The 27,044-nt window shown below is 43.0% G+C and overlaps 2 protein-coding genes across 5 annotated transcripts in view; one reads left to right on the forward strand and one right to left on the reverse strand.

The window, feature by feature from the left end:
* Positions 1-10,739, reverse strand: part of MCF2L2 (MCF.2 cell line derived transforming sequence-like 2) — a 312,428-nt gene extending 301,689 nt beyond the window's left edge. Inside the window, exons 1-2 of the mRNA XM_075004498.1 lie at positions 10,507-10,739; positions 4,890-5,163 (exon numbers count right to left, since the gene is read on the reverse strand). The gene's annotated coding sequence lies outside the window, so the exon portion shown is untranslated. The remainder of the gene's footprint in view (positions 1-4,889; positions 5,164-10,506) is intronic.
* Positions 1,835-26,477, forward strand: RFC4 (replication factor C subunit 4). 4 transcript variants are annotated; one of them, XR_012646858.1, is made up of 12 exons: positions 1,835-3,689; positions 3,889-4,038; positions 4,906-4,984; positions 13,462-13,541; positions 14,910-15,029; positions 15,948-16,091; positions 16,342-16,462; positions 17,759-17,884; positions 21,564-21,644; positions 23,412-23,555; positions 24,251-24,367; positions 25,618-25,634. XR_012646858.1 is itself a non-coding variant. In XM_075004506.1 (11 exons), exons 2-11 carry the CDS (start codon positions 3,905-3,907, stop codon positions 25,711-25,713), a joined length of 1,098 nt encoding a protein of 365 aa, XP_074860607.1. In that variant the 5' UTR covers positions 1,836-3,635; positions 3,889-3,904; the 3' UTR covers positions 25,714-26,477. The 4 variants fall into 4 exon arrangements, 2 of the variants coding, with proteins under 2 accessions (XP_074860607.1, XP_074860606.1); XR_012646859.1 differs by lacking the exons at positions 23,412-23,555; positions 25,618-25,634 and adding an exon at positions 21,923-22,069 and having other exon boundaries at positions 24,251-24,368; XM_075004506.1 differs by lacking the exon at positions 23,412-23,555 and having other exon boundaries at positions 1,836-3,635; positions 25,618-26,477.
* The last annotated feature ends 567 nt before the right edge of the window (positions 26,478-27,044 follow it).

The raw sequence follows: 27,044 nt of genomic DNA on the forward strand, positions 1-27,044 counted from the left end.
TCGAGAACAAGAAGTCTTGTGGTACCGTACAGACTAACAGATATTTTGGAGCATAAGCTTTCATGGGCAAAAACCCACTTCATCAGATGCATGAGTGGGGGGTGGTTTCAGAGGGGTATTTAAAGAGTGGGGTCCCAGTAAACAGGAGGGCCAGAGCTGACAAGGTGTATTTAGCAAGGTGGAAATGGCCCAGTATCAATAATACTTATCAAAAGAGGAAAAAACAAGTCAGATCAGACAGGGGGATGTGCCTTTGTCAGAGTCCAATGGGGAGATATTAACACCCAGGGCAGAGAAGCTGCCTTTGTAAGCTGCGAGCCACTCCCAGTCTCTGTTTAATCCTTGGTTAATCGAGAACATGGGAACGAGGCTCTTGAAGAGTTTCACCGTAATTTCAACAGTTTCCACCCCACCATCAGCCTTAGCCTGGGCCAGTCCACACAAGAAATTCACTTCCTGGACACTACTGTGCAGATAAGCTATGGTCACATAAATACCACCCTATACCGAAAACCCACGGACTGCTATGCTTATCTACACACCTCCAGCTTCCATCCAGGGCATACCACATGATCCATTGTTTACAGCCAGGCACTAACTGTATTTGCTCTGATCCATCAGAAACAGACAAACATCTACAAGACCTTTACCAAGCTTTCCTCAAACTACAATACTCACCTAAGGAAGTGAGGAAACAGATTGATAGAGCCAGATGGGTACCCAGAAGCCACCTGCTACAAGACAGGCCTCGCAAGGAAAACAAGAGAACACCACTGACCATCACATACAGCCCCCACCTAAGGCTTCTCCAGCGCATCATCAGTGATCTGAAACCCATCCTGAACAATGATCTTTCACTCTCACAGACCTTGGGTGGCAGGCCTGTCCTTGCCTACAGACAGCCTGCCAACCTTAAACAAATCCTCACCAGCCACTACAAATCACAAACCAGTGACTCTAGGCCTTGAACCAGCCCCTGCAACAGTCCTCACTGCCCACTCTGCTCACATATCTGCACCAGTGACATCATCACAGGACCTAACAGCAACCATACCATCAGGGGCTCCTTCACCTGCACATCTACGAATATAATATATGCTATCATGTGCCAGCAATGCCCCACTGCAATTTACATATGGCCAAACTGGACAGTCTCTCCATAAAAGAATAAATGGACATAAATCAGACATCAGGAACGGTAATGTACAGAAGCCTGTGGGGGAACACTTGAATCTCCCTGGACACTCAGTGGCAGATTTAAGGGTGACAGTCCTGAAACAAAGAAATTTCAAAAATCAAATGGAGAGAGAAATCTCTGAGCTGCAATTTATTTGCAAATTTGACTCCATTAACCAAGGATTAAACAGAGACTGGGAGTGGCTCACAGCTTACAAAGGCAGCTTCTCTGCCCTGGGTGTTAATATATCCCCATTAGACTCTGACAAAGGCTCACATCCCCCTGTCTGATCTGACTTGTCTTTTCCTCTTTTGATACCCCATTTCCACCTTGCTAAACAGACCTTGTCAGCTCTGGCCCTCCCTTTTACTGGGACCCCACTCTTGAAATACCCCTATGAAACCACCCCCCACTCATGCATCCGATGAAGCGGCTCTTTGCCCACGAAAGCTTATGCTCTAAAATATGTTAGTCTATAAGGTGCCACAAGACTTCTTGGGCTATTCCACTCATAGTAAATTTTGATCATGTATTTATTATGAGTGCTTGGATGGTGCCCATCAGAACAGGTTCCACAATACAGGATGCAATGCGCAATACAACTTTCTCCACAACAGGCCCTGCTTTGGAAATGTGCTCCCTATGGGGGAAAAAGAAAAGATTAATCACAAGCCTGGCCTTGCCATTCATATTGTGACAGGATGCACCATCATTCTGTGGCAACATCCTAGTACCATGCAGAAGGGTCCCTTTGTGTCAGAGCTGAGTTGGCGATGTCACAGAATGACGTGGGCATGAGTCTTTGTGTCATGCTGCAGGCCCATTCAGATGCAAGACACCATCATGTCATGTGAAGAGAAAATGGCAGAGAAAATGGCGTTCTTGGGAGAAGCTGGTCTCACTGCAGCCCCGAGTATGTCCTTATAGAGGGCTGCTGTGTGTCACTGTATAATCTACATTATCTAGGGTTGTGGTTCACTGTCCCATGCAGTGACATATCAACCGCGTACAAATAGAATGAGTCTCTTCTACTGCCTTAGCAAAAAGAGAACCCTGGCTTTTACCTCAACATGTAGAGGCTCCTGCACTAAGCTCCAAAAGTCCCAGGTTTGATTCTGCTTGTGGGTAGTTACAACTGCACAGGAGCCTACCTTTATTGTAGTAAGATGGATTTGATGGTGCATTGATCAAACACTGCTCATGCAATAATAATAATGCCCATCTCTTACAACAGAGAGACAAGGAGGGTCAGGTGTTAGTGTTTTTGGATCGACGTCTGTGAGAGAGAAACTTTAAAACTTCACAGAACTCTTCTTCAGGTCTGAGAAAGGTACTCCGAGAGTAACATCCAAATGCACAGTGCAACAGATTTTGTTTAATATAAATTGCATGTGTTCAAAGGGCTGCTGCCCAACACCTCTACAGCCTAGCACAAAAAAGAGGAAGTGAGTTACACAGTGCTGTGATGTTCCACAGATCCAGAGTCTCTGCTCAGTCCATGACTTTTAGCATCTAGCAGAGGACCTGGGGTGAAAATAACTTAAGTTTCTTATAAGTCTTGTTGTCTCTCATCCCTCCCCAACTCGGGGATGGGACAGGCCCTCAGGACAGGGAGTGCAATAGACAGTATCTGTAAGAAATTTGAGCATGAAGCTCAAGGAAGGAGGTAGGGCTGATGCACAGACGAGCAATGCATTATACAGTGATGCATGTTTTTGCACATGCATTCTTGTCACAAATGCGTTTTAGCAAGACATAAAGCGTTCAGTATTTTTTGGGGGGTGCAGGAGTCAGGGCAGAGCTCGGGGAGCTCAGGTCAGAGGGCTGGAGTACGGCGGTGCAGGAGTCAGGACTGGGAGTGTGAGGAGGGGTACGAGGAGCAGAGTAAGGGTATGTGTTGGGGTGAGTGTGTGGGTGGAGTACACCATCTCCGGAGGCCAGGCGGCTGCAGCCGCACGTACCGAGATGCTTCCATGTAGCACGGTATCACTCAGCTCTTCCATCAACCGCTTGCACGCACACTGCTTGCACAACCACTTTAAACTCCTTTACATGTAAAACAACTGCCGCCCACGGTTACCAAAAAAGGGGAGGGGGCGCACAGACACCCCGGAAGTTCCTGTACCCAGGCCTGAAGACCCTGACCGCGCCATCGCTGCAATACTTCCCGGCAAAGGCATAAACCACCCCGCTGGCACAGGTCCTCACATGCGCTCCGCGGGCGCCGACGCTGCCCTTCGCCATCTCGACTGAAGGCAATCACCAGCGTGTCCCATCACGTGGCCTATCTGTGTCGCTCTGCCTAAAGCACCGCTCAGGCGCTAGGGCTCAGTCGCTATGGTTACCCTCCCCGCACTCGATGGTCAGTGCGGCCCAGGCGGAAGCGGAAGTGGAAGTCAAAGCGGTCCCGCCCCCTATAAAAAAGAGCGGGCTGGCGGGAGTTAGCGGTTGCTGCAGGGTAGGTCGTCTGCGCGTCCGGATCGGCTGCTGGGGGGCTGAACTCGGAGCTTGGGTAGGGAATACGAAGGGCCGCAGCTCTGGGGCCTAGTCTGGAGTGGGTGAGGTACTGGTCACCCTCCGGGGTGGGCGGTCACCAGCCTCCTTCCTCTTGCCCATCCCTGCGGGCCCCTGGGGCGCGGCTCCGGGCCTGGCGGGGAAAGGGGCCGCGAGGATGCTAGCGACCGCGTGTTTGTGCGGTGCTCTCGTTGCAGGTGACCAGCGGCAGCTATGCAGGCGTTTCTGAAGGGCCCGTCCTCCATCAGCACCAAAGCGCCAGCGGCCAAGGAGCGGGGCACGGCTGCCGCGGCAGGAGGCAGTGGCGAGGGCAAGAGACTCAGACCCCTCCCTTGGGTGGAGAAATAGTAAGAGCTCGTGTCCTGGGGTGGGCAACGGGGGCCTGACTCGGGCGCCTGCCTGTCGCGCTCGGTGTGGGCAGTGCGGTGAGTCCTTCTGTCTGGGGCAGTGGGGCAGAAGGGGCTCCGAAGTGGGCATCACAGAGTGTGCTGCTGCCCTAGAGCTGTTGGGCGTGGGGGAGATGTAGCCAGGAGGTAACAGTACTTGCTCCTGAGGAGGAAAACACTGGGCATCTGTTTACCTTGTTCTTTACATAATGACATTCATGGAAAATCTTCCTGAGTATAGAACTCAAACAGTGTGTCTTCCCCTAGCCACTTCCCCATGTTGCAAGTGGAAAATTGAGCCTGATTCTCTGTGCCTTTACAATCTTCAGAGGCTCTTCAGTTGGAATGTAATTAATGACTAGGTAGGCTCCACCTAGCCTAGTTGTTAAGGTTTTATCAGTGCCTTTGATGCTCAGAGCAGCAATGCATTATACAGGGATGTGTGGGGTTTGTTTCTGTTTCCCCCACACAAGCATTCTTTTTCCCAAATGCATTTTAGCAAAACACAAAGTATTCAGTGTTTTTTTCCTAAGATTTTGCATCAGCTTTACAAGTAGCAAAGATGTACTGGACTCTAAAATGTAGTTGTGCTTTGGAAAGTACTTCTGTTTACAGTAGAGCTAGACTGGCACCTTCCTGAGAAACTAAGTAAATTTAGTTTTTTGTGTTTGTTTTGCGAGAATCTACGCAGCCCCTCTTCTTTAATGAAGGCTTCGTAATCCCTTTGTACCCACTTAAATGCATAAGGAGAACATTAGGTTTTGGGTGAAAAGAATATTGGGAATTTTTAGGAGATACTAAAATGCACTTACCTGTGTTTTCATCTAGTCGTCCAAAGTGTGTGGATGAAGTTGCATTCCAAGAAGAAGTTGTTGCTGTGCTGAAAAAGTCCTTAGAGGGAGCTGATGTGAGTGTAACAAAGCCATTCAATCATAGTATGTTGGAGGAAAAAGTTCTGAGTTCTGTAACAGCCAGGAACAAGCTTTATGTGCAGCTGACTTCATACTCAGAGTAGTTATCAGTAGCTTGCTTTAAAATAGGGAGGGTGGGTCTAGTGGGGAGGCAGAAGTTGAGCTCAGAGTGTACCTGTGTGAAAAGAGTCACCAATACAAAAACTCAATAATCACTGAAGTGCAGTGTATGTTTATAAGTGTGAGTATGATACTAGGGATGTAAACTCCTGTTTAATTGGCTAACTGGTTAAACAGTATGTTTAACCAGTGAACGGACTGGGGAGGTAGGGGTAGCTGGAGAAGCTGCTCTTTCCCAGCCCAGCTGGAGTGTCTCAGCACACAAACATGCTCCAGCTTGGCCAGAGTAACCCCATTCCACAGCAGGATCGGGGAAAGGGCTGGGGGGGTGCTGTTGTTCCAGCCCCACCACCACCACCACAGACAGAAACTGGTCTGGCTGGATTGGCATGCCCCTGCCTATGGAGGTCCTGTGGGGCTGGAGCAACACACTGCTTGTGGCAAGTGGGGGGGCTGCTCCAGCCCCTGCTGGTTAAAGGGTTAAATATAACATCCTTAGATGATACCAAGATAGGAGGGATTTTGAGTGCTTTGGAGGGTGGATTTAAGGTTCAAAATGATGACATTGAAAAATTGATCTGAAATCAACAGGGTGAAGTTCAGCAAAAACAAGCAAAAACAAGTATGAAATACTGTGGGAAAGTAAAACCAAATGCATTGCCACAAAATGTGGAATGTCTTTATAGATGGTAGTATAGACTGAACCTCTCTAGTTCAGCATCTTTCGTCCTGTGACAGTAATCTGGCATGATTTTGGGTATCCAGATGATCACAAGTCAACTCATCAAGTTTCCCCGTGCTCCTATACAGTTTGTTTACAGCCACCAGTCCTGGCTCTCAGCATTCTGTGCTGCTGTTTAGCTCTAATTAACCCTTAAATTTCTTCCAAGAGCCCAGTGAACAGTGGAAGATAATGTAGACCTCCCATTGTTTGGCAAATGCATTTGGCACCGGTCAGATCTGAGGTGTTCAGCCTGTGCTGTTGAAACAGATCTGGGAGTTATTACTGACTACAGACTGAATATGAACGTCAATGATGGCAGCTGCAAAAAGGGCTAAGATTTTCGGGAGTGGATAGCAGATTGGTATGGTTGTTGAAGAATATCAATGACAATGCGGAGGCAGTGGTGAGAACATGTCGGGAGTTGGGAAGTTGGTTTAAAACAAGTAGAGATAAGAGACAAGGAGATCCAATGTCGCCAAGTATCTTCATTGCACATCTGGAGAGAGCGATGGACAAGATGAAGGAAAAGGTAGAAGGGATAGCTGTGCACAGGAAAAGAATTAACATCTTGAGGTTTGCAGATGATATAGTTATCACTGAGGAAGATGAGGAGAAGCTAGTGAAGACGGTGCAGGTGTTAAACGAAGAATGGAGGTAGTATGCACTGATTATGAACATTGATAAAAACAATGGTATTTGGAGATAAGGAAATAGGAAGGAAGATCAGTCTCGATGGTATTGAAGTAGAAAATGTAGAGAAGTTCACGTATCTGGGGAGCAAAAACATATGATCTAGACTTTAAGAAGGAAATAGTGACTAGAATAGCAAAAGCAAGAGCGATTTTTGAAGGCAATGGATAAGATCTGGAAAAGCAAAGCAATTAGCTTAAGAACAAAGCTGAGTGTCTTGAAAACGTGTGTATTCAGCAGCATGTTGTACAGATGAGAGACATGGGTGATAAAAGATTTGAAAAGAAGAATATTGGTGTTCAAAAGAAGTTGTTGTAGAAAGATTCTGAGAACAGGATGGATGCAGAAGGTCACCAATGACAAATTATATAGGAAGATACAGCCAAAAGAGATCCTGCTGCAGAAGGTTATAAAACGGAAGCTACAACTATTTGGACATATTTGCAGGATGAATGATGAATGAAAAATCAAGACCCTAGTATTTGGCATAATGGATGGTTTTGCATAGGAGAGACAGACCCCACAGAGAATGGATAGATGATATAGTAGATAGTCTACAGAAACTAAGCCACTCTGCACTGGACAGGGAAAGATGGAAGGAAATAGTGAGAGAGGCATCAGACACCAACAGGTGCTGAGCCCACGGTTATTGATGATGATGGTGATGGTGTTGGTGTTGTATTAGCAGGATTGTTGCGTGTAAGATACAGGAAGGAATCGTCCTGCTGTACGTGGTTCTGGTGAGGCCCCAGCTGGGCAGCACAGTGTCTTAGAAAAGAAGTGAACAAACTGGAAAGAGTCCAAAGGAGAGTAACCAAAAAAAGATAGCTTTTATAAAAGCTGACCTTTGAGGAAATGTTAAAAACTGGCATATTTAGTTTGAGGAGAAAAGTGGTGTGGAGGGGGGACGTGATTAGTCTTCCAGTATTAGAAAGAGGACTATGAGCAATTTTGTTCTGAGTTCAGTGAAGATAGGACAAGCAGTAATGGGTGTAACCTGACGTGTATAAGATTTTGAGTTGGATATTAGGAAACCCTTTCTTACTATGAGGGTAATCAAGGTCTGGGACAGACTTCCAAGAGGGGTAGTAGAATATGCATCAATGAAAGACATTAAAAATAAGTACAGTAGACCCCTGACTTGTGCTGAATTACGTTCCTGGGGAACCAGGCATAATTCAAATTTCACATAAGTCGAAGTGGGGGCAGGGCTGCCAGCTCCATCCCCAGAGAGCTGCTGGGGCTGGGGAAACCTGACAACAAAAGGGCTGGGAGCTGACCTGAATGCAGCACTACACCAGCTCCAGCCACAGGGAACTGCTGAGGCCAGGGGAATCCTTGGCAGCAAAGCGGCTATGAGCTGGATGGGTAGTGCAGTGCTCCATCACCAGCTCCAGCCACCCGGCTTCCCCAGGTGGAAAAAGTGGTGCCACCGGTTGGTCTATCTCCCAGCGGGGGGAAGCTGGGGAGCAGCTGCGCTGCAATGCCTATCTGGTCCCTGGCTCCCCCAGCTGGAGGAAGCTGGGCCTGCTGGCTCCATCCCCCAGGGAACTGCTAGGGCCAAGGGAAACTCCAGTAGCAAAGAGGCTGAGAGCCAGATGAGCACAGACCCTTTACCGCCAGGAATGCCCCCAACCAGTGATTCCCTGGGGTTGGACCCACATAGCACTGCATTGGGCCAGCTCCCAACCCCGGGGCAGCTGGGGTCCTCCAGAGTTGGGGGTTGGCAGGAGCTATACCAGCACCTCCAGCAACAAATGTGACTCGCATTAATGCAAGAAACATGCAAGTCAAATTTGTGTAAGTTCGGGGTTTACCATAGGATGAAACTGTTAGGGGTGGGTGTAGATTTATTTGGTCCTGTTACACCTAAAGGGCTGGATTTGATAGCTTCTTGAGTTTCCTCTCCACCCTACATTTTTTCCGGTGCAATGTCTGACACTTCCTGCTTTCTAGTAGGGATGCTAATGGTTAACTGGTAATCCTCATCAAAAACAAATGAGGCTTACCAGTTACAGTTAACCAGTAGGGGCTGGAGCAGCCCCTATGTCTGCCACGGGCAGGGTGTTGCTCCAGCCCTGTGGCTTGCTGTTGGCAGGGCACTCCAGCCCAGTTGGAGTAGTCTCTGAAAATTTAGACCAGTTCTAGTCACTGAAGTACTACAAGCATTTATAAAACATAACTATTACAATAAGGCCAATTTGCACCATTCTGGCAATATAACTGTCTTAACATTTTTATACTATGGAGGAATTCACTAAGAACAATGGGAACTATTCAGTAATCAGGCAGTTTATGTTCTGCTCTGCTTGACAGCACAGAGCCTGTCTCATGCCTCAAATGCTCCAAACCTCTGACTCTCCATCATGAGCATGTCACAAGCATGGCATGTGTCTTACCATACATGACTTTCAGCTCCTTGACCCTGGCAATGATTTTACATCTCTGCCTGCTCTTTTAGGTGCCCAAACCAGCCTGCCTTCACTGTAGGGGAGGGACGTATGACTGCTGTTGTGACTTTTCTTTACGTCCCCATCAGAAGTAATTTTTCTTCAGAAAATCAAAGAAATCCATGGAAGCCATGAATTCTGTGCATGTGCAGTGATGCATAATTCTCCTAGGAGTAACAGCTGACTCTTCTTTTACTTGGCATTTGTAAAGTAAAAATGATATGAAAGTATTGCCAGCAGCAGTCTGTGTTCCTTTGCTTGGGTCTAGAATAGTCTTACCCTCCACATAGACAGCCTTTTCTGCCTGAAGTTCTAGATAAAGATCACCTAGAATTGAGAAGATAATTTCATTTTTATGTTCCACTAAAAGATTCTGAAATAGCTGAAGGTGGCTTTTATGATTGGGATGCAGTTGCTAGGAATTGTACTGAATAAAGTACCTTTTCTGTATTTTTTCAAAAAGATTTTGAATTGTAATGACTTTTCCTTTGGATACTGCTTTAATTGGCAACTAGTAGGTGAAAGCTTTTACACCCCATTTTAATCCCCTTCACACTTTAGAATTCCATTCTTGGCCAATTTATAGATATTTCTGAAAGTATCAATTTAAGTTGTGTAAAACTTTGTGTAATGAACTAAAGAATTATACTCTTTAATAATTGTCAGTATCTTATTTTCAGGTCAGTATAGTTAATGCCCTTAAAATCTGGTAGCAATTGTACCATATTTTAATATACTCAATGCAATTGTTGTAATGTCGTATTTAGGACTTATTTCACTTTTCATTAATATTAATGCTGTTACTACTTGTTACAACACTGATATTGCAGTTCTATTTTGAGCAATGCTATTTAAATCTTTATGGCTTTTTTGACCAGCTAGGTTTCTGGGATTACGATCCTAGTACATCAGTGTTGACTTTCTGCCTCCTGAGTTGAAAGACTGAAATCTAACTTCTATTTATAGTTGTAGGTTTTATATTTTATGTTGCTCAAAACCAGTAAACTATTGGAAGGCAAAAGCATTTAAGTGCCTTTAGTTTAAGAATTAACAAAACTTGGGCAGTTCTTAAATTGTACACAGCAAAAAAAGGCTCTTCTGAATTATTTAAACCAATGTCTTAGACTGTTGATGTTTGTTCCAGGCAGGATACCAGTGAATTAGGAGGCATGCCTCTCAGATGACTTTCCTGGCTGCATACCGCTGTTCTTCATCCCATGTTGCCAGTTAGCACTGCCATGTGGTGGATACCAAGAATAGCTAGAACAAGAGTCCTCAAACTTGGTGTGTACAGCATCTAAATAACACAAGAGCTTTGTGGGCTGCTTTCCTACCCATCTGTCTCATAACTTAATGTGATAAAGTTGAATACTTCCCAGATATTGTGGTGCTTTTTAGGTAATGAGAGTTGGCACCACATGGCTAGCTAGTGCTTCATGGATCACTAGTGGTCCCTCAACCCATGTGGGTGTAAGTCAGATAGATCTTCCCCAGCAATCTCAATATATAATGACATGAAGAAGGTTGAGCTTACCTAGATTTGGTGCACGTGTGTTTCTCTCTTCAAGGACTTGAGTAATTTCTTTGCCATTATTGCAGTGTCTGGCCTTGATAAGAATAATTAAACTACGTCATAATATTCTGGCATGCTCAGGGTTTCGTGCTGCCATTTCAGCTTTCATTTCTTCTTGTCCAGCTCTTTAGAACATGCTGTGTACGAAACTTCCTGAAACACTTCGGGTTTGCTGTATATGTAATTTGCCAGTAGCTATAACCTTCCCATACTCCGAGTGAGTTACTTACAGGTTTCATAGTTTACCACTGGCAAGCGTTGAAAACGGCTTGGCTGGCTCTTGTTACAGTTCTGCTAAAAATACTGCCATTGAGTTATATAAAGGATTAGGCTATGCTTTGTAAGGCAGCAGTGTAAATGCTGGAGATAACGTTGACGTGAAATTGAAACGCTGTCTAGAGCATGGATTTAGTGTATTTAAGTGGAATTAGTAAAATGTGTGATCTTATTAAAACTATTACTAAAGCCTATTCAGAGGACTTAGCCGGGAGAGGATTAGTGGTTTGGGGTCAAGTTAATGTGCATGTCTCCACCACAAACTGCAGCTTGTCTGCCTGCCAATACAGTGGTATTGTCTAATGTCTAGATGTTCACTATGAGAACTAACTCTCAATGTTTGCCCATCTCAGTACAATCCTAAAACATTCTAGAAGATGTTAAGTTATGGTAGCTGATCAAGCACATAAGTGTTTAGTCTTAGATTTGAGTTAAACTTAGGCTGTTAATTGCTTAGTATGTTTATGTATAACCTTTGGAATCTAACAAAGGCATAACTGCTAGATAGTGCTCTTTTTAGAAGAAATGAGGGTTTGTTTCATGGTCAGTTTTATTTATATATAGAAAACTATTTACTAAGTCCATAGTGTCCAATAGCCACATGTGGTGAACTGGACAGTGTGATGTGATGAATGTGGTTCCTCAGAGCTGCACACGTGGAACACCCTCTGCCCCTCCGTGCACATGCCCCACCCCTTGGTGGGACAACCGTGGAGGTGGCTTCTTCTATGGCTCACGTGGGCTGTGGGAGGGCTGGGCAGCTCGGGTGGCGCTGCTGCCTGGGTATGGGGTGGACTCAGCTGTCTAGGGCTTGGGCAGCTCTCAGGGCTCAGGTGGTGCAGTGCAACTGTTCAGGGCTCAGTGCAGCACAGCTCCAGCAGTGGCTCTGGTGAGTCACTGGGGTGGGGGGCAGTAGGGTGCCCCACTGGTGGGAGTGGGGTGAGGCATGTGGTCGGGGTGCATGTGGCTATTGCTTCAGTTGGTTTTGGACACCACTTAAGACTTCTTAAGGGGGGTAGCTTTTTCTTTAACCTGATGAAATCCAAATCTTATGTTCTTATGTTCTTATGTTCTTAAATTCAACCCTCAAATTCAGTTCAGTGTTTTTTATCTACACTTAAGCATTTGAGGTTTTTATATAAATGTACATGGTTTAACTGTGTACAAATCTAATGTGATTACATAGAATATTTATTATGTACATATTACATTCTCCATATTAACCATTAGGTAGGGATAAATGACTTAAACACATTTGCCAAATCAGTATAATGGACACCAAATCCTGCTTGGTATTTGTCAGGGATACTTAATTACTCTGTAAACTTTCATTGCTCCTTTGGATTTCTGTTTTATTTTTATTTTTTCCCTTTCTATCTGCATTAGTGGCTGTGCTTTAGTGGTGGGAATATCAATCGCGAACTGTTAAATATTTTAAAAAGCTCTGTGGAGTTTTTTTAACACATCTATCTTTTGAAGAAAAAAAAAAGAAAATAATGAATTTGGGACTACAGTTTGAGCCTCTCTAATTTGGATTATTTTTCCTCCAGCAACATCCGTAATCTGGTATGATTTTAGGTGGCTGGGCAATCATTTTTCCTGGGTGTGGCTAAGTTTCCCATTTTCCCATAAAGTTTGTGTACAGCCACTGCTGCTGGCTCTCAGAGGTTTTTTGCTGCTGTTTAGCTGTACTCTACACCTAAGTGTTGTCTAACAGCCCAATAAGAAGTGGAAGTGTTGGTAATGCTGCTAGACAATATTGACCTCCCTTAGTCCAGCAAATTCTGTCATCTGGCACTGCTCAGGTCCTGAGGGTGCTGAACGAGAGACATTCAACCAATGTAAATATCAAGTCTGACTGAGCAGCTCAGCCTTTTTCATTTGCTATGGGCCGGAAGGGATTTTTGAATCCCAGTCTGCACAGGTGCGTAAAATAACTGAGCCCATGCACATTCCAGATAGTGGGAGTTAGCAATGGCTCTGTGCTCTGATAGTAGTGTGCCTCAATCCTGACCTGGAGGCAGTACGTCCAAGTACCCTTCTGAGTGGGAGGTATGCATTTTGATAGAAATTCTGATTGTATCATTAAAAAGGCCATATGAACAAGTTGGCATTTGAACAACTGGAGTTGGCTTTTGGTCTTTTGACTTGTACCTACCATGCCTAGTGACCTAGGTGTTGAAAGGCTTTGTATTGCACCACCGTCTAGTTCCATTTCTCTTCACGTCCTGTTACGTGCTCAATACTAGAGTTAGGGACGTTAGAGTGAGTCAGTTACTTGGTTAACCACACCCTCCCCCCCACAACCCTGCTGTTCTGCATTTAAAAGGCTGAGCTGGCACCCAGAGGAGGGGGTGCGGGGCAAGGAGGTCAATCCCAAGGCACAGACAAAAGCTGAGCTAGCCTGCATTCTGGCTCAGTCTTACTTTCAATGCAGGGTGCAGTGGGGGAACTGTCTGATCCTGGCTGCAAGCAGGGATAGAGGCTGAGTCAGCTATTCCCTATTTACTTGGGGCTGGAGCTGCAAGTAACCGGTAGTCATGTAACTGGATACTTTGACATACCTAACTAGAGTAAGGATGCAGTGGCATTGCTGTATATTAAGTATTGAGGTAAAACATCCTTTTTCTGCTACCACAGCTTCCCAATCTCTTGTTCTATGGCCCACCTGGAACAGGAAAGACTTCCACTATTTTGGCGTTAGCGAGAGAACTCTATGGGTAAGTGGTAATCTAACTGCATTTACATAACTGACTGTTTCAAAAGCTTGCCCACCCTGCTGTTATTTTAGTGGTGTTCTAGACTACAATAATCTAATTTGGAGTTTAACCTTCTCTTTGGAATACACAAGTAATCAGCTTGTATTCCTTGGTGACAAATTTAATACTCTTGGGATGGAAATCTGTTAGTAGTAAACCACTTAAGTAAAACATCTGATGTCATATTAAGTGAGAGCAGGGATGGGAGATCTTTGTGATCCTCCTCAGTGAAAGACTCTGATACCTGCATACACTTGCCTGTTGAATCACTTCATGTTTGCATTAGGGTTTTTTATTGTCTGATCAGGTCACTGGACTCTGACAGTGCTGTATGTTGATGAAGTTTCAGTCAGTGGTGTGATTCAAATCATGCAGCTGTACCCCATCTACAATAGTGAACCTATGTGGCTTCGTTTTATTGTTTTCTGATTTAACATTCTGGATAAACCCTAGTGAAATGGAAGATTAACTTTATTTTTTTTAAATGATTCTATACAAAGGTTAAACAAAAAATCATTAGTATTTAAAACATGTATTGTGTTTTATGCATAGATATCAAGTCACTTCACAAAAATGTGAGTTCTAGTATCTTCTGTTCTTGTCTTTACTGACATAACTTCCAAGGTGTAGGGGAAGAAAGATTATTGCTAGTTGTAAGTTAACACAGGAGGAAAGCTAGTACAGGTTGTACATCCTAAATAGGCACTCTCTGGTCCTGCACAAACCCTGTTCTGGCAAGCCCAGGGATGTTTCTGAACCAGAGAGCCAGGCAGGAGGGCAAGTTGGAGCCTGCATCCTCAGGCAGTCAAGATGGGCCCTGAAGCACTGTTAAAATGTGGCGCGAGGGCAGGACTTGAGCAGAGGGAGCTGGACCAGTGAGCTAGTCTCCCCGAGCAGGGGTTTACTTTTTACCTATAATTACACACTAACTTACAGATTCTAATGCCAGAAAAGACCACTGATCATTTAGTCTAACCTTCTATATAACAGGCCATAGAACTCCCCCAAAATAGTTCAGAGCATACCTTTCAGAAGAACATCCATCTTGATTTAACTGTTGCCACTGATGGGGAATCCAGCATGACCCTTGGTACATCATTCCAGTGCTTACTCTTACCATAACAATGTATACTTTTTTTCTGGTCTGAATTTGTCTACCTTCAACTTCCAGCCTTTAGTTGTGTTATACTACTTTCTCTGCTGGATTGAAGAGTCAGTTTTTAAATATTTGTTCCCTGTGTAGGTGCTTAGAGGCTGTAATTGAGTCTCTTGTTAATAAGCCATTACAAGAATGAGTGGCTCATGTAACATGTTTGCAACTTTTCACAGGCCGGAATTGTTCCGACAGAGAGTTCTTGAGTTAAATGCTTCTGATGAACGTGGAATACAAGTGATTCGTGAGAAAGTAAAGGCTTTTGCTCAGCTAACTGTATCTGGAAATCGTCCAGAGTAAGCAAGATTTCAAAACCAACTATATGATGGATTCTATTTCAGTGAAGTTTTTCATAGATGCATTTTGCTTATTTTTAATTAAATTGCAAACTTAAGATTTGAATTACTATAGACTAATTTAAGATACAATAAAACTATAGGCCAGAGGGTCTTCCCCTAGGTACCCATGTGCAACTTGCACTAAAATCACTGGGGAGAATTTGTATGGAGAGTAGATGTAATTCCAAAAAAATCCAGTCTTGTAGGTTTTCTAATTCCATGTACATGACAGCAAATTTTGAATGAGTTCATTAGCTAGAATGAGAACAAATTTCATAGCTTTTGGTTTTTTTTTGTGGGGTGGGGAGGAGCAGTTTAAAACCAACCTCTATCTAGTGTCTATAACACAGTGTATCTCATATCAAGTTTGTGTAATTGGTTAAAAGAATTCTGGGCCTGGGAAGAGATCCATGTGGATGAGGGAGCAGAAGTGAGTGACTGACTAGAGGTAACAGAAGCCCAAGACGAGATGGAAAGAGAAATTGTGTGTTTCACTTAGAGATAAGCCTGCCATCTGTACATTTTAGAATATCCCATAAGGATTTAGGAAGCCTGCAAAAGAATTGTATTAATTAGTATGGGAAGTAATTAAAAGCATGAGTAACAATGTCAGGAAAGGCAGTGTTCTCTAGTGTTGGGCTTAGAGAAGAGAAATATGAGAATATTAATTGCCCTTCTTATAATTGCTCATCCTTCTGCAAGTGATAGATAAGGAAAAGGTAATACATACCATTTCTGTTCGTCTAGTATTGCCTATAGATTGTGATAGTACTGTGCAGTAAGCTTTGGCTTTTAAATATTAATGCATGTTGTACTTGAAATCAATGAACTGTTTTAACTGGATGATGGGCTTTTTTTTTTCCTTTTTGTTTAAAGTGGTAAAGTTTGTCCTCCTTTTAAGATTGTGATCCTGGATGAAGCAGACTCTATGACTTCGGCAGCTCAGGCAGCCTTAAGACGCACTATGGAGAAAGAATCTAAAACTACACGTTTCTGCCTTATTTGTAATTACATCAGCAGGTTTGTGTGGTTTTGTCTCCCCTACTGCAAACCTTTCTATTTAATTTGTAGTTTGAGGGGAATCAGCTCTCCAGCTGTGAAGACACATCTAACAAATCTGAAGGGCTTAAACTGAGGGTTTTTTTTTTTTTTTTTTTTAAATCGCTAAGGTATTTAAACTTTGATTGCTTTGGTAATCTGAGCTGATAGATTTCAGGAGAGTTCTTCACACAAACTCATCAATACTTTTTTACTTCCTTCTTTCTTCTAGGATAATTGAACCCTTAACATCTCGATGTTCCAAATTCCGTTTCAAGCCCCTGACAGATAAAATCCAACAGCAGAGACTCCTGGCTGTTTCTGAAAAGGAAAATGTGAAAGTTAGCAATGAGGTAGCTTTATGGTCACGGAATAGGTTCACTGCTTCATTGGGTGTGGAATTAGACCGCAGTTGCAAGGAGTAAAGGGCACTACCCATGCTCATTTTGCTTTATTGCTAAACATGGTACATGAGCTAATTTAAGTACTATCCTAACTACACAGATGGGGTAACGGTTTCAGTGACAGAAGCCGAGAAAATATTGTTCTAACCCTTGTTCGGACAGTCTGTTCTGGCTCTGTGCTCTTTCTACTAAAGTGAAGACATATTACAACCTAAAATTGGCCCGGTCAGTATGAAGTTATTAGCTTTACGTAGAAAATAAAGGGTGAACGTATATTTATGTATACATCCTGGATTTCACATCAAGCTTTGTGTTTCCCATTTGAATTTATTTTACACAAGCTAACATAGATAACATTAAAAGAACTACTATACTCCTGTCTGCTTACATAAGAAACATAAATTTGCTTTAAAATGAAAGTACTTTAAAGTCCATTTCAATTCATGCAAACTATACAGTTTTAGAAAATAAAGAACAAATCACCTGGTACAATAAGTACTCTTTCCTCAACACTAGCTTTCTGCTCAAGTTGACTATGCAACCAGTTCAAGTCATACTAGCTACATCCTTGTACGGAAGCAAATGTTGGTTAAGGTGAACATGTGTAGAATATACACGGGACTTGATTTGACTAAGCTAGGGGAGTATGTGCAGCAGGGAACATGCTCCAACATCTGCAAATAGAAAGTAAACTTCATTGTTGTGCCCATGCATAAGCATTATGTATAATTCTTTGCACTGAGTGGAAATTTCAGTCCTGGAGTGCACCAGCTTCCTGTCACTTGAGACAGATGGTTAGAAGAGTACTAGTCTGAGACATGGCAAGAACTATACTTAATATGCAAATGAGGTATTTAATTGTCAATTACCTTCTTTGGCATCTCTAAGACAGGAATAACTTGCAGAGCCCTCAGCCTTGCAGTCATTCATATACAATCAGTTTTTCTGATAACTGTTTTTTACTGTGAGCTTGAACATACAGCATTCTGCACTTATGTGCACAGTGCAGGATAGATCTCACAGTGCATCTTTGTTACACTGCATTTATATTGCAAGCTGTGTATACACAAACATGTCTGGTATTGATATGAAATGTTAAATGTTGCTTTGTGACTTCCTACATATTACTTTCTATCTGCAGTCTTAGGCATCACATAACTTATTTAAAATCACTTTTGCCCTCAAAGTGTTCTTGATCTTTAACTGTTAAAATATAATTTGTCATCTTGTCTCACTATTCCTCAGGCAATATCTTGTCTTGTTCAAGTGTCGGAAGGAGACTTAAGAAAAGCAATCACATTTCTTCAAAGTGCTACTCGATTAACAGGTGGGAAAGAGATCACAGAGAACGTTGTCACTGAAATTGCAGGGGTAAGCTATCCTATAATACATGATTTCATTTAGTTGCTCCTGTGACAGTGTGATTATGGTCAGAAAAGTGACTACGTCAACACTTCCCCATGCTCTTACTCAATACATCTCTTCTGCGAATCCGAGTCACTTACTGAGTTAAGTAATTACTTTTACTCCTGTTTGTCCCTTATATAATGTATGTAACAAACAAAAATAATTATGAAGAAGGTTGCAAAATTCTTAGTCTGCAGTTCTCAAATGACAGGCAGCTGCATTTATAAGTAACTTGAAGGATATTGCGCAAACGGAAACATGGAGTATTTTCACTTGGTAACACAAGTAAGAAAAGGCTCTGTCAAAACCCCTTAATCTGCATCTAAAATGGGATTTTAAAATACAATTACTTTAATCAGTTGTGCACTATATATTTTGCACATCATTTTAGAACGAACATTTGAACTATAGGTTGTACTTCCCTTATCTGGCATGCATGGGACCCGACCAGTCCCGAAAGAGAGAATTTTCTGGATAAGGGAAAGGGCAGGGCTGTGCTCAAGGACTGACTGCTGAAGCACCAGCCTTCAGCCTCCTCACCTGGGGCTGTGGTCTCAGCACAGACTCCTAGGTGCTGCCACAGGTCTTCAGCCAGCTCCCCACCACAGGGCAAGTGGGGCTTCAACTCCTGCTCCTGGTACTACGTGCTGCCGGGGAGCTCCACTTTTCAGCTCTGTGGCAGAGTCCTACCCCTGCTGCTGTGGCACTAGTTGGGTGTTCAGGCTCCAGGCCCTGTGCTGCCATGGGGGTGGAAAAAAGCCTCTGGTTCAGGCCCACAGCAGCCTTTCAATTCTCCACTGCCATGGTGCAGGTGGGGGCTTCAACTGTAGCCTCACGGCTGCCTCCCAGACCTCACCGTTGTGGGACAAGCCGGGGCTCAAGCTCTGGCTCCATGCTGCCATGGTGCAAGGAGAAGGCTGCAGCTCCTGCCAAGGGGCTCTGCTTCCCAGCCCTACGGCAGCATCCCAGTTCTTGCTGCTGTGAGGCAAGCAGGGGCTCAGGGTCCTGCCTCTGTGCTGCTACAGGGCAAGGAGGGGGTTCCAACTCCTGGCCCCCACTGCTGGGGAGCTTGGGTTCCAGACCCGCTGCAGCTTTTTGCCCTGCAGCCACAAGGCGGGCAGGGGCTCTGGCTCCCAGCCCCACTGGGGCTCCTGTGCATGCTGGCTACTCTCTCATCTGGCAGCATCGATGGTCATGCTGGACAATGGATGTTGCCAGACAAGAGCACTGGATTTGGAAGGTACAACCTGTAATAATTGTGCCTTCAGGTTCTCCTGCATTAGCACAATGCTGCAGTTTGGCTTAGAAATATTTCAGGGGACTCAGCGAACCATTCTAGTTTTTAACTTAACTTACTCTAAGCTAGGGGGAGAGGTAGATATGCTGGAGGGTAGGGATAGTGTCCAGAGTGACTTAGACAAATTGGAAGACTGGGCTGCAAGAAGTCTGAGTTTCAATAAGGACAGGTGCAGAGTCCTGCACTTGGGCTGGGAGAATCCCAAGAATTGTTACAGGCTGGGGTCCGACTGGCTCGGTAGTAGTTCTGCAGAAAAAGACCTGGGAGTTGAAGTGGACGAGAAGCTGGACATGAGTCAACAGTGTGCTATTATAGCCAAGAAGGTAATGGCATATTAGGTTGCATCAAGAGGAGCGTTGCCAGTAGATCCAGAGAAGTGATTATTCCTCTTTATTCGGCTTTGGTGAGGGCACATCTGGAGTACTGTGTCCAGTTCTGGGCCCCCAGTTATAGGAAGGATGTGGATACACTGGAGAGGGTCCAGTGGAGGGTGACCAAAATAATGAGGGGGCTGGAGCATATGACCTATGAAGAAAAGTTGAGGGAATTGGGACTGTTTAGTCTGCAGAAGAGAAGACTGAGGGGGCACTTGATAACAGCCCTCACCTTACTGAAAGGAGGTTGCAAAGAGGCTGGAAAGAGGCTGTTCACAGTGGTCACAGATGGCAGAACATGGAACAATGATCTCAAGTTGCGGTTGGGAAGGTCCAGGTTAAACATTAGGGAAAAACTTTTTCACTAGGAGGGTGGTGAAGCATTGGAATGGTCTACCCAAGGAGGTGGTGGGAGTCTTCATCCCTGGAGGTGTTTAAGTCTCGCCTTGACAAAGCCCTGGCTGGGCTTGGCCCTGCCTAGGGCAGGGGGCTGGACTTGATGGCTTTTTTAGGTCTCTTCCAGCTCTATTGTTCTGATTCTGTGATACACAAGCTGACGCCCCCCCTGACTGAATCGACCTCGTGAACTCTGGCCTTCCTTTCGATTAGGTCTCCCTCCTTTTCATGAACCTGTATAATTAGACCTTTGGAATCTCCACTACATTCCATCTGATGAAGCGAGTCTTTGTCCACAAAAGCTTATGTTCCAAAAATATCTGTTCGTCTATAAGGGACTTCTCATTGTTTTTTGCGGACAAGCTGACAATGTCCCTTTGTGGCTTTTGCCAGGTAGCAATTAAACAGTTACTTCTCCAGGATTATTAGCTACTTAATGGTGGCAGGAACAATAGAAACCTGAGGGAAGACTAGGCTACTAAAATTTCAGTATGAAAGTGTTACTGGGGCAAAATGATACTTATCTCCTCAAGCAAGGAATATTAGAATAAAATGGACAGGAGCTGAGAAATGAGTAGGATATTCATGTCAGACACTGGATTTTCATGTTATATGTGCTACCCTCAGAGTCAGTTTCACTAGCCATGAGTGTTTTTTTTTTTTTTTTTTTTTTTTCTCCAGTCAAGTTTAAATATCCCCCTGCCCCTGGTCAACTTCATAGACGATTAATTTTTTGTATTTCCAGCTATGTATCAGGCTGAACTTTCACAATAATGTCCAGTTGAAATTGAAGAATCTTGAAAAAAAAATTGTAATGCTAGGGAAAGACCCTTCAATTAACATTTGTGCTCTAGTGAGCATCAAGCTTCAGTTTCTGCATAATCTGCTAAAAAATCAGAGGAATTTAATCTGCACTGAGGTAATATATTTAAGATCTTGCTTACATATTACTGTTGGCAGCCTTAGAACTGGAGACATTCAAAGAAGTTCCTTGAGTGAAGAAAAAAGTGCACGCTTTCCTCTGCAGGAATAACAGGGCCAAAGCAAAAGCTGACTGTTTTCTGGTTAAATGGCTGAACTCATTGTTACCATTCTCCTATCTTCTTTGCTGATTGGTCTAGTTGCTTCAGGCTAGTATTAATTGCTTGTTTTCACACATCCATGCTGCTCAACATGGTGAAACTAATTTGCTGTTCTGCTAGAATATGGGACGCTACAAAGTGTGGCATAAAGACCGATCCATTTGTTTAAGTAGGTGCCCCATTTAGTCATGGTAAAATAGCTTGGTTTTATATAAAGTTAATATCAGTGTGTACTTATTCCCATCTCAATCTTAATATCCAACCTATTGCTCAGCTTTTTGCCTGAGGGAAGCTGGCGAGGGAGAGTGTTTCCTATGGAAGAACAGTTCTGATAAATAGCTGTAGTGTTGTTGCTTCTGTGTGTATACTTACTGTTCTGGTGGTGAACTTGGGTCACATTCTAGTTGGTTATCTTTTAAACTCTAAGTTGTAAATGTACCCAGAGACCCGGACGGTATGCGTATGCTTTTATATATAATTTATTTTTGTTGTAGGTTGTCCCTAAGGAAAAAATTGATGGACTGCTATCTGCCTGTCAAAGTGGCTCTTTTGAAAAGCTGGAAACTGTAGCAAAGGTAGCGTCGCTTGCATGTTCTCTCATTCTGCATTATAAATTCAGAACACTTTCTGTGGGGTTTTGGTTTTAAAATGCAATGCTGTTGGCTCTGAGGTTGTTGAAGGGGGTACACTTAGATAATAGCACGCCTGGTAGGTTGAAATTTAAGCCTATTTCCTGAGGTCCATTATGGTGCAAATGTAATACAAGCTTCCTGACATTAATCAGTCCAACAACTTTAGCCTGGATCTGAAGGATATCGCTTATTTAAAGTGCAAAGAAATCTTTCCCTGTTAGCTTGACCCTGGACTTCTGGAATCAAAGTGGCAATAAAAGAAGCTGTCCTTTTTTAAGTTGTGGAGAATAAGACTTCTTGTGATGTACACCCAGATCTCTGTCCTCCTGTGAGACTGCTGGTTGCTGAAGTCTGTGTTTCCCAAAGAGGTAATAGTTTGAAGTGTCCCTATCCTTTGTTTGCCAGAAGCTGGGAATTGGCAGCAGGGTGGATCATTTGATGATGACATGTTCTGCTTATTCCCTCTGGCATTTGCCACTGTCAGAAGACTGGTCTCAGAGAGGTAGCCGTTTTAGTCTGTATCTTCGAGAACAACAAGAAGTCCTGTGGCACCTTACAGACTAACAGATATATTGGAGCATAAGCTTTCATGGGCAAAGACCCCCACACATGCATCTGATGAAGCAGGTCTTTGCCCATGAAAGCTTATGCTCCAATATATCTTAGCCTATAAGGTGCCACAGGACTTCTTGTAGCCAGTCTTCTGGCAGAACAACTAGACTTGATGGACCTTTGGTCTGATCCACTATGGCCATTCTTATGTCCAGTCTGATTTCAAGAAATTAATCTTCAGTTGGTCACCCTCATGCTTTTTAGACATCCCTGTAGGTGTCCTTCAGGAATTACTGGCAAAAATGTCTAAGCTATGGAGAGTGCCCTAGTGTTCATTTCTCTATGGAATGCTAGTGAGTAAGCCTAGCTGGAAAACTGCAGTGAATACAAACAGATCTTCACTGAGAGAAGAAAAAGAAAGGGGAGTGAAGGAAGTTGCAGGGGGAGGGGACATGACACGACACAACCTAGCAGAGTTGGATTTCTTTCAGTGTTCCCTGTAAGCTTAACTTCATTAATTGCCCACATCTGGCAGCATGTTTTTACGGGTGGTGCACATTCCCATCAGCTTGGGTGCATACAAATTTTATTCTGCCAATGGATGGAAAAATTAAAGGGAACACTGTAGATTCTATATTTTTAAGTAAATTACAGTTCCCCAGCACTTTGGGGTAGAAGTGACAAAAGGGGATCCAGTTACTAGGCAGTCCATGACCAGGTGGGGAGGAGTAATGAGGGGAGTCCCCTCTTCTGTCAAGAAAAGCTGGGTAAGTGAGTCTGCAGCACTCTTCCCTGGGTCCTTTTGGGTGGTATTGGCATTGCCTTCCACAATAGCGAGGCTTGACATTAACCCATAGAAACCCGTAGAACATTTGTCTTCTAGTGCTATTGGAGCTGATATACACTGATATTTTCTAAGCTTCCTTTGTCAGATGAGGTTTAGAACTTAGTTTGTAATGAACTTGGATTGATGTAATCACATGACTCTAAGACCTGGTGCTCCAGGCATGGCTCTATGTCTTAAGCAGGCCCTGATTTGACCTGTTGAAATATTACAGTATGGTGGGACTGTCTTCCAACTTCTAAATGTTAGCTTCTGTTTAAATGACTAGTATTTAATGTACAGTTTAAAAAAAATCTTTTGTGTCACTTATACAGGTGGAACCTCTCTGGTCCAGCAATATCCTAGAGCTGGTATGATTTTAGTTAGCTGGATGACCACCACGGGTGTGACAGAGTTTCCTGTGATCCCATAAAGCTTCTTTACAGCCGTCGGACCTGGCTTTCCTGTGTTCTGTGCTGGTATTTAGTTGTAACTTATCCCTAAATATCTTCTAAAAGCCTAATAAGCAGTGGAAATGTTGGTAATATTAGTTAAAAAAAAATAAAAAAAAAATACTGACTTCCCTTTGTCTGGCAGACTCTCATTCAGCACCAGTCAGGTCCTGAGAGTGCCAAACCAGAGAGTTTCAACCTGTATAACTTAAGTATAGTCCATGTACAGCAGAACAAGACCACCCCTGCTCCTGTTCGTTCCAGTAACTAGTCCTCTCAGAAGCATTTATTGCCACCCTATGACAATCTAAGGTATTATATGTGGCACAGACAATAGTACCTTACGTAAAATGTTTATGTAGTGAGAACCATTGCCAATGTTAAGGAAGCCTTGCAAAACTCAGCTTGTCCAAGGCAAGTGAGGTTTAAGGGCTAAGCTCCAGGTTTTTCATTAAGATGAAATAAATTCTTGTGTTTTAGCTGGTGAATTTCATGGCTATCTGACACCATGGTTTAAAGGCTTTTCTTGTCTGAAAACTTGGCTCTTATTGAAATAGGACTTTGATATGCATTTTGTTAACAGATTTCACAGCTTTGAAGTGGTCTAGGACTTGGTGTCACTTTAAATATTACTCTCCCCTTCCCATGTGTCTACTGCTATACTCATGCGCTTTAAATTGAGCCTAATGCCACCTGGTTTCTATCTTCCATCCCTGTTACAGAATTTGATAAATGAAGGGTATGCTGCTACTCAACTGGTAAACCAGCTTCATGATGATATTGTTCAGAGAGAAGATCTTACTGACAAGCAGAAATCCATTATTGCAGAGAAACTTGCTGTAAGTCTCCAAAAACTTGATTTAATCTCTTAGCTAGCAGTTAGCTAATAGTGGTTCTTCTACCCATGCATCCTTTCCCTTCTCCTCCCCAAAAATACTTAACTCTGGATTGATCCTATGTGCCCCGCTACTTGTATCTCTTTCACTTTCATGTTGTGAATGTGTCATAAGCCTGGAGCTTTCACAATTGCATTAGGTAGAAAAGGAGTTGAGGTGCTGGCTGATATAGACAAATCTTTAAATTTTTCTGTTTGATTTGGACCAAATGCCTTTTCCCTTGGGTTGCTGACTCCTGCATCAGTTCCTGGGAAACCACATAAATTATGACTTGGTCTCTTGAGTAATAGGAAAGCCTCTGAATTCAGGGTTCTGTTTCTTTGCTATGGTGGTTGATGCGCCTGTGGAGGTGTGGGGACTATAACTTTCTGCTACTGTTCATAGGAGCCCCAGTATCTGAACTTCAGTCATACAAAAGACCTTTTAAGATGTTTTTTTAAAAAAAAAAAAAAAAAGTCTTTTTAAGGAGAATAAAGGCTCTTGGCCTCTTCCTCCATAGATCTTGAAGCTTTATAAATGAGAAGTTGTTTGGCAATACTACTGATAAAAGTAAGCATTTTTTTTATCACTGAGGGCAGAGGATAGGCGCACACATTTGAGGAACAGATAGCAAAGATCTGTCTGCAGAACTGTAATTCAAACCCAGATTTCATAACTCCCACTCTAATTCAACCTTATTTCCCAGTTCAGATGTTGAACAAACTACAATTTCCTATAATGTACAAAAGGCTTTTTGTCATGACCAGAAAGGAAATGATGTGTCACTGTGATTCAAGAGTTTATGTATGGAGGTGTGCTTGCTGAATTCAGTGAGGATTGTTACAGAACTGCTTAAGTGCTAGCAGTTAACTCTTAAGAATGGTCACTGTTCGTGAGTTGAAGTTGCAGGGCTTATGGAGAATCCCTTGAGCTCAGTTGCTTATATAACAATGAAACAGACAACATGGAAATCTTCCCAAGAACATGTGTAACTCTTCTGACTTCCCACTGGTGCTTTCATGGTGGAATGGTGTGGGAAATACAGCTGGCAGCTTTATTTCAAACGTCCTATCTCACATGCATGTAATCTCAGACATGCCAGTTCATGGGTGAAAACTTAACCTACCTTTTTGCAGAGTTACTACTCCTAACTTCAGTGTCAGTTCTAAAAACTTTTCTAATTTTAAAGGAATTGTCTTGTCTCTCTCTTTCAGGAGGTAGACAAATGCTTGACAGATGGTGCAGATGAGTACTTGCAGCTGATCAGTCTCTGTGCTGTTGTGATGCATGAGCAAACACACAACAGCTAGTTCAACAGGGAGAAATTGTACAAGTTGAACTTGTCTGAACACCAAGATCTTTTGATTGCTTTGTGGTGCTGTTCTCTCAAACAGCAACCTGTACTTTTATTCTTTTCTGTAATAAACTGCAACACAAATGAAACTTGTTTTAGGAAACAGCATTTGCTTTTTCAACATAGATGCCTTTGACTCCAATGTAGCTAACTTCCAAGGGCTTGAAAGAAACAAGTGTATAAAATATGCAGGGCTTAGATGCCACTAATTGAATTCTAGAACCTGTTATCCTTAGAGTGGTGGTGATCTTAGAAACTGTAAGGTTTTATTTTTAAAGACAATGTTCAGTTTTCAGAAGAATGTCAAAGTGCAGATTTTTCACTTTGCTAGCAAATAGGTGCTGTATATTAAATCTAATTGAAGATCTAATCCACTGTACACTTAAATTGTGGAGTCCTTCTGATACACCATTATAAACTCATGTTAAACTGTTTACCAATGACTGGAACAAGTCTTAAATACAATAGCTTTAAACTATACTGAACTGTTTTAGCCAATTTGTGTAAAAATGCACAATGATAGAATGTATAGATGCCTCAAGTGGTTCTGGAGAGAGGCCTTCTCTTTGAAAACATACATGATAGAAAATGTTAATTTCTAATTCTTAGATATGATGTGCTGCTTTAGGTGTTAAACTTAGTGACCTAGAAGTACCCTATGTAAAGCAGACACCTATATACCTAACTTCTTGTATTAGATGGCTCACAGCACTTAAGGTTGTGCACTAGTAAAACATTAAACCTACATAGTTTTTCAAAATGTAAGCTGCAGTTTTAAGTATTTAACTTCCATTAGGTTTTTCAAAATTGCCTTGCTGTCATAAAATCCATCCACCTACCATGAGAACAAAACTTGGGAAGATTCCACATATAACTAGAGCACTATTTTTCAGTAGTCAGTGACTAGAAGCTGACATGACTCACTTGCATGGGGTATTAGCTCTGGTCCTGAGATCATAGCTATAGTAAGTGGGGTGAAATGTTCAGTCTTAAGTGTGAGGTTATATGGCTTTTAGAACAGTGTTAGACCCTGGAAAATCTTGACAAATTTTCAAAATTTGTCAGACCTAAAGAGTGCAAAATCAGGAACTTGCTGGAATAGGTGATCAAAACTATGAAGTAAAACTCTGGATGTCACACAGCTAGTACATATTTTACTGTTAAGCCAAAGTATCAAACAGTAGCAATGCACCTATGAGTGGGCTACAGAACAGTTAAGTGAGAAATGAGTACTATAGATGGAGAGGGCTCAAGCTAGATGCTAATTGTAGCACCACCTTCAAATTC

This window comes from Carettochelys insculpta, chromosome 10 (genome assembly GCF_033958435.1).
Source record: "Carettochelys insculpta isolate YL-2023 chromosome 10, ASM3395843v1, whole genome shotgun sequence".
NCBI lineage: Eukaryota > Metazoa > Chordata > Testudines > Carettochelyidae > Carettochelys > Carettochelys insculpta.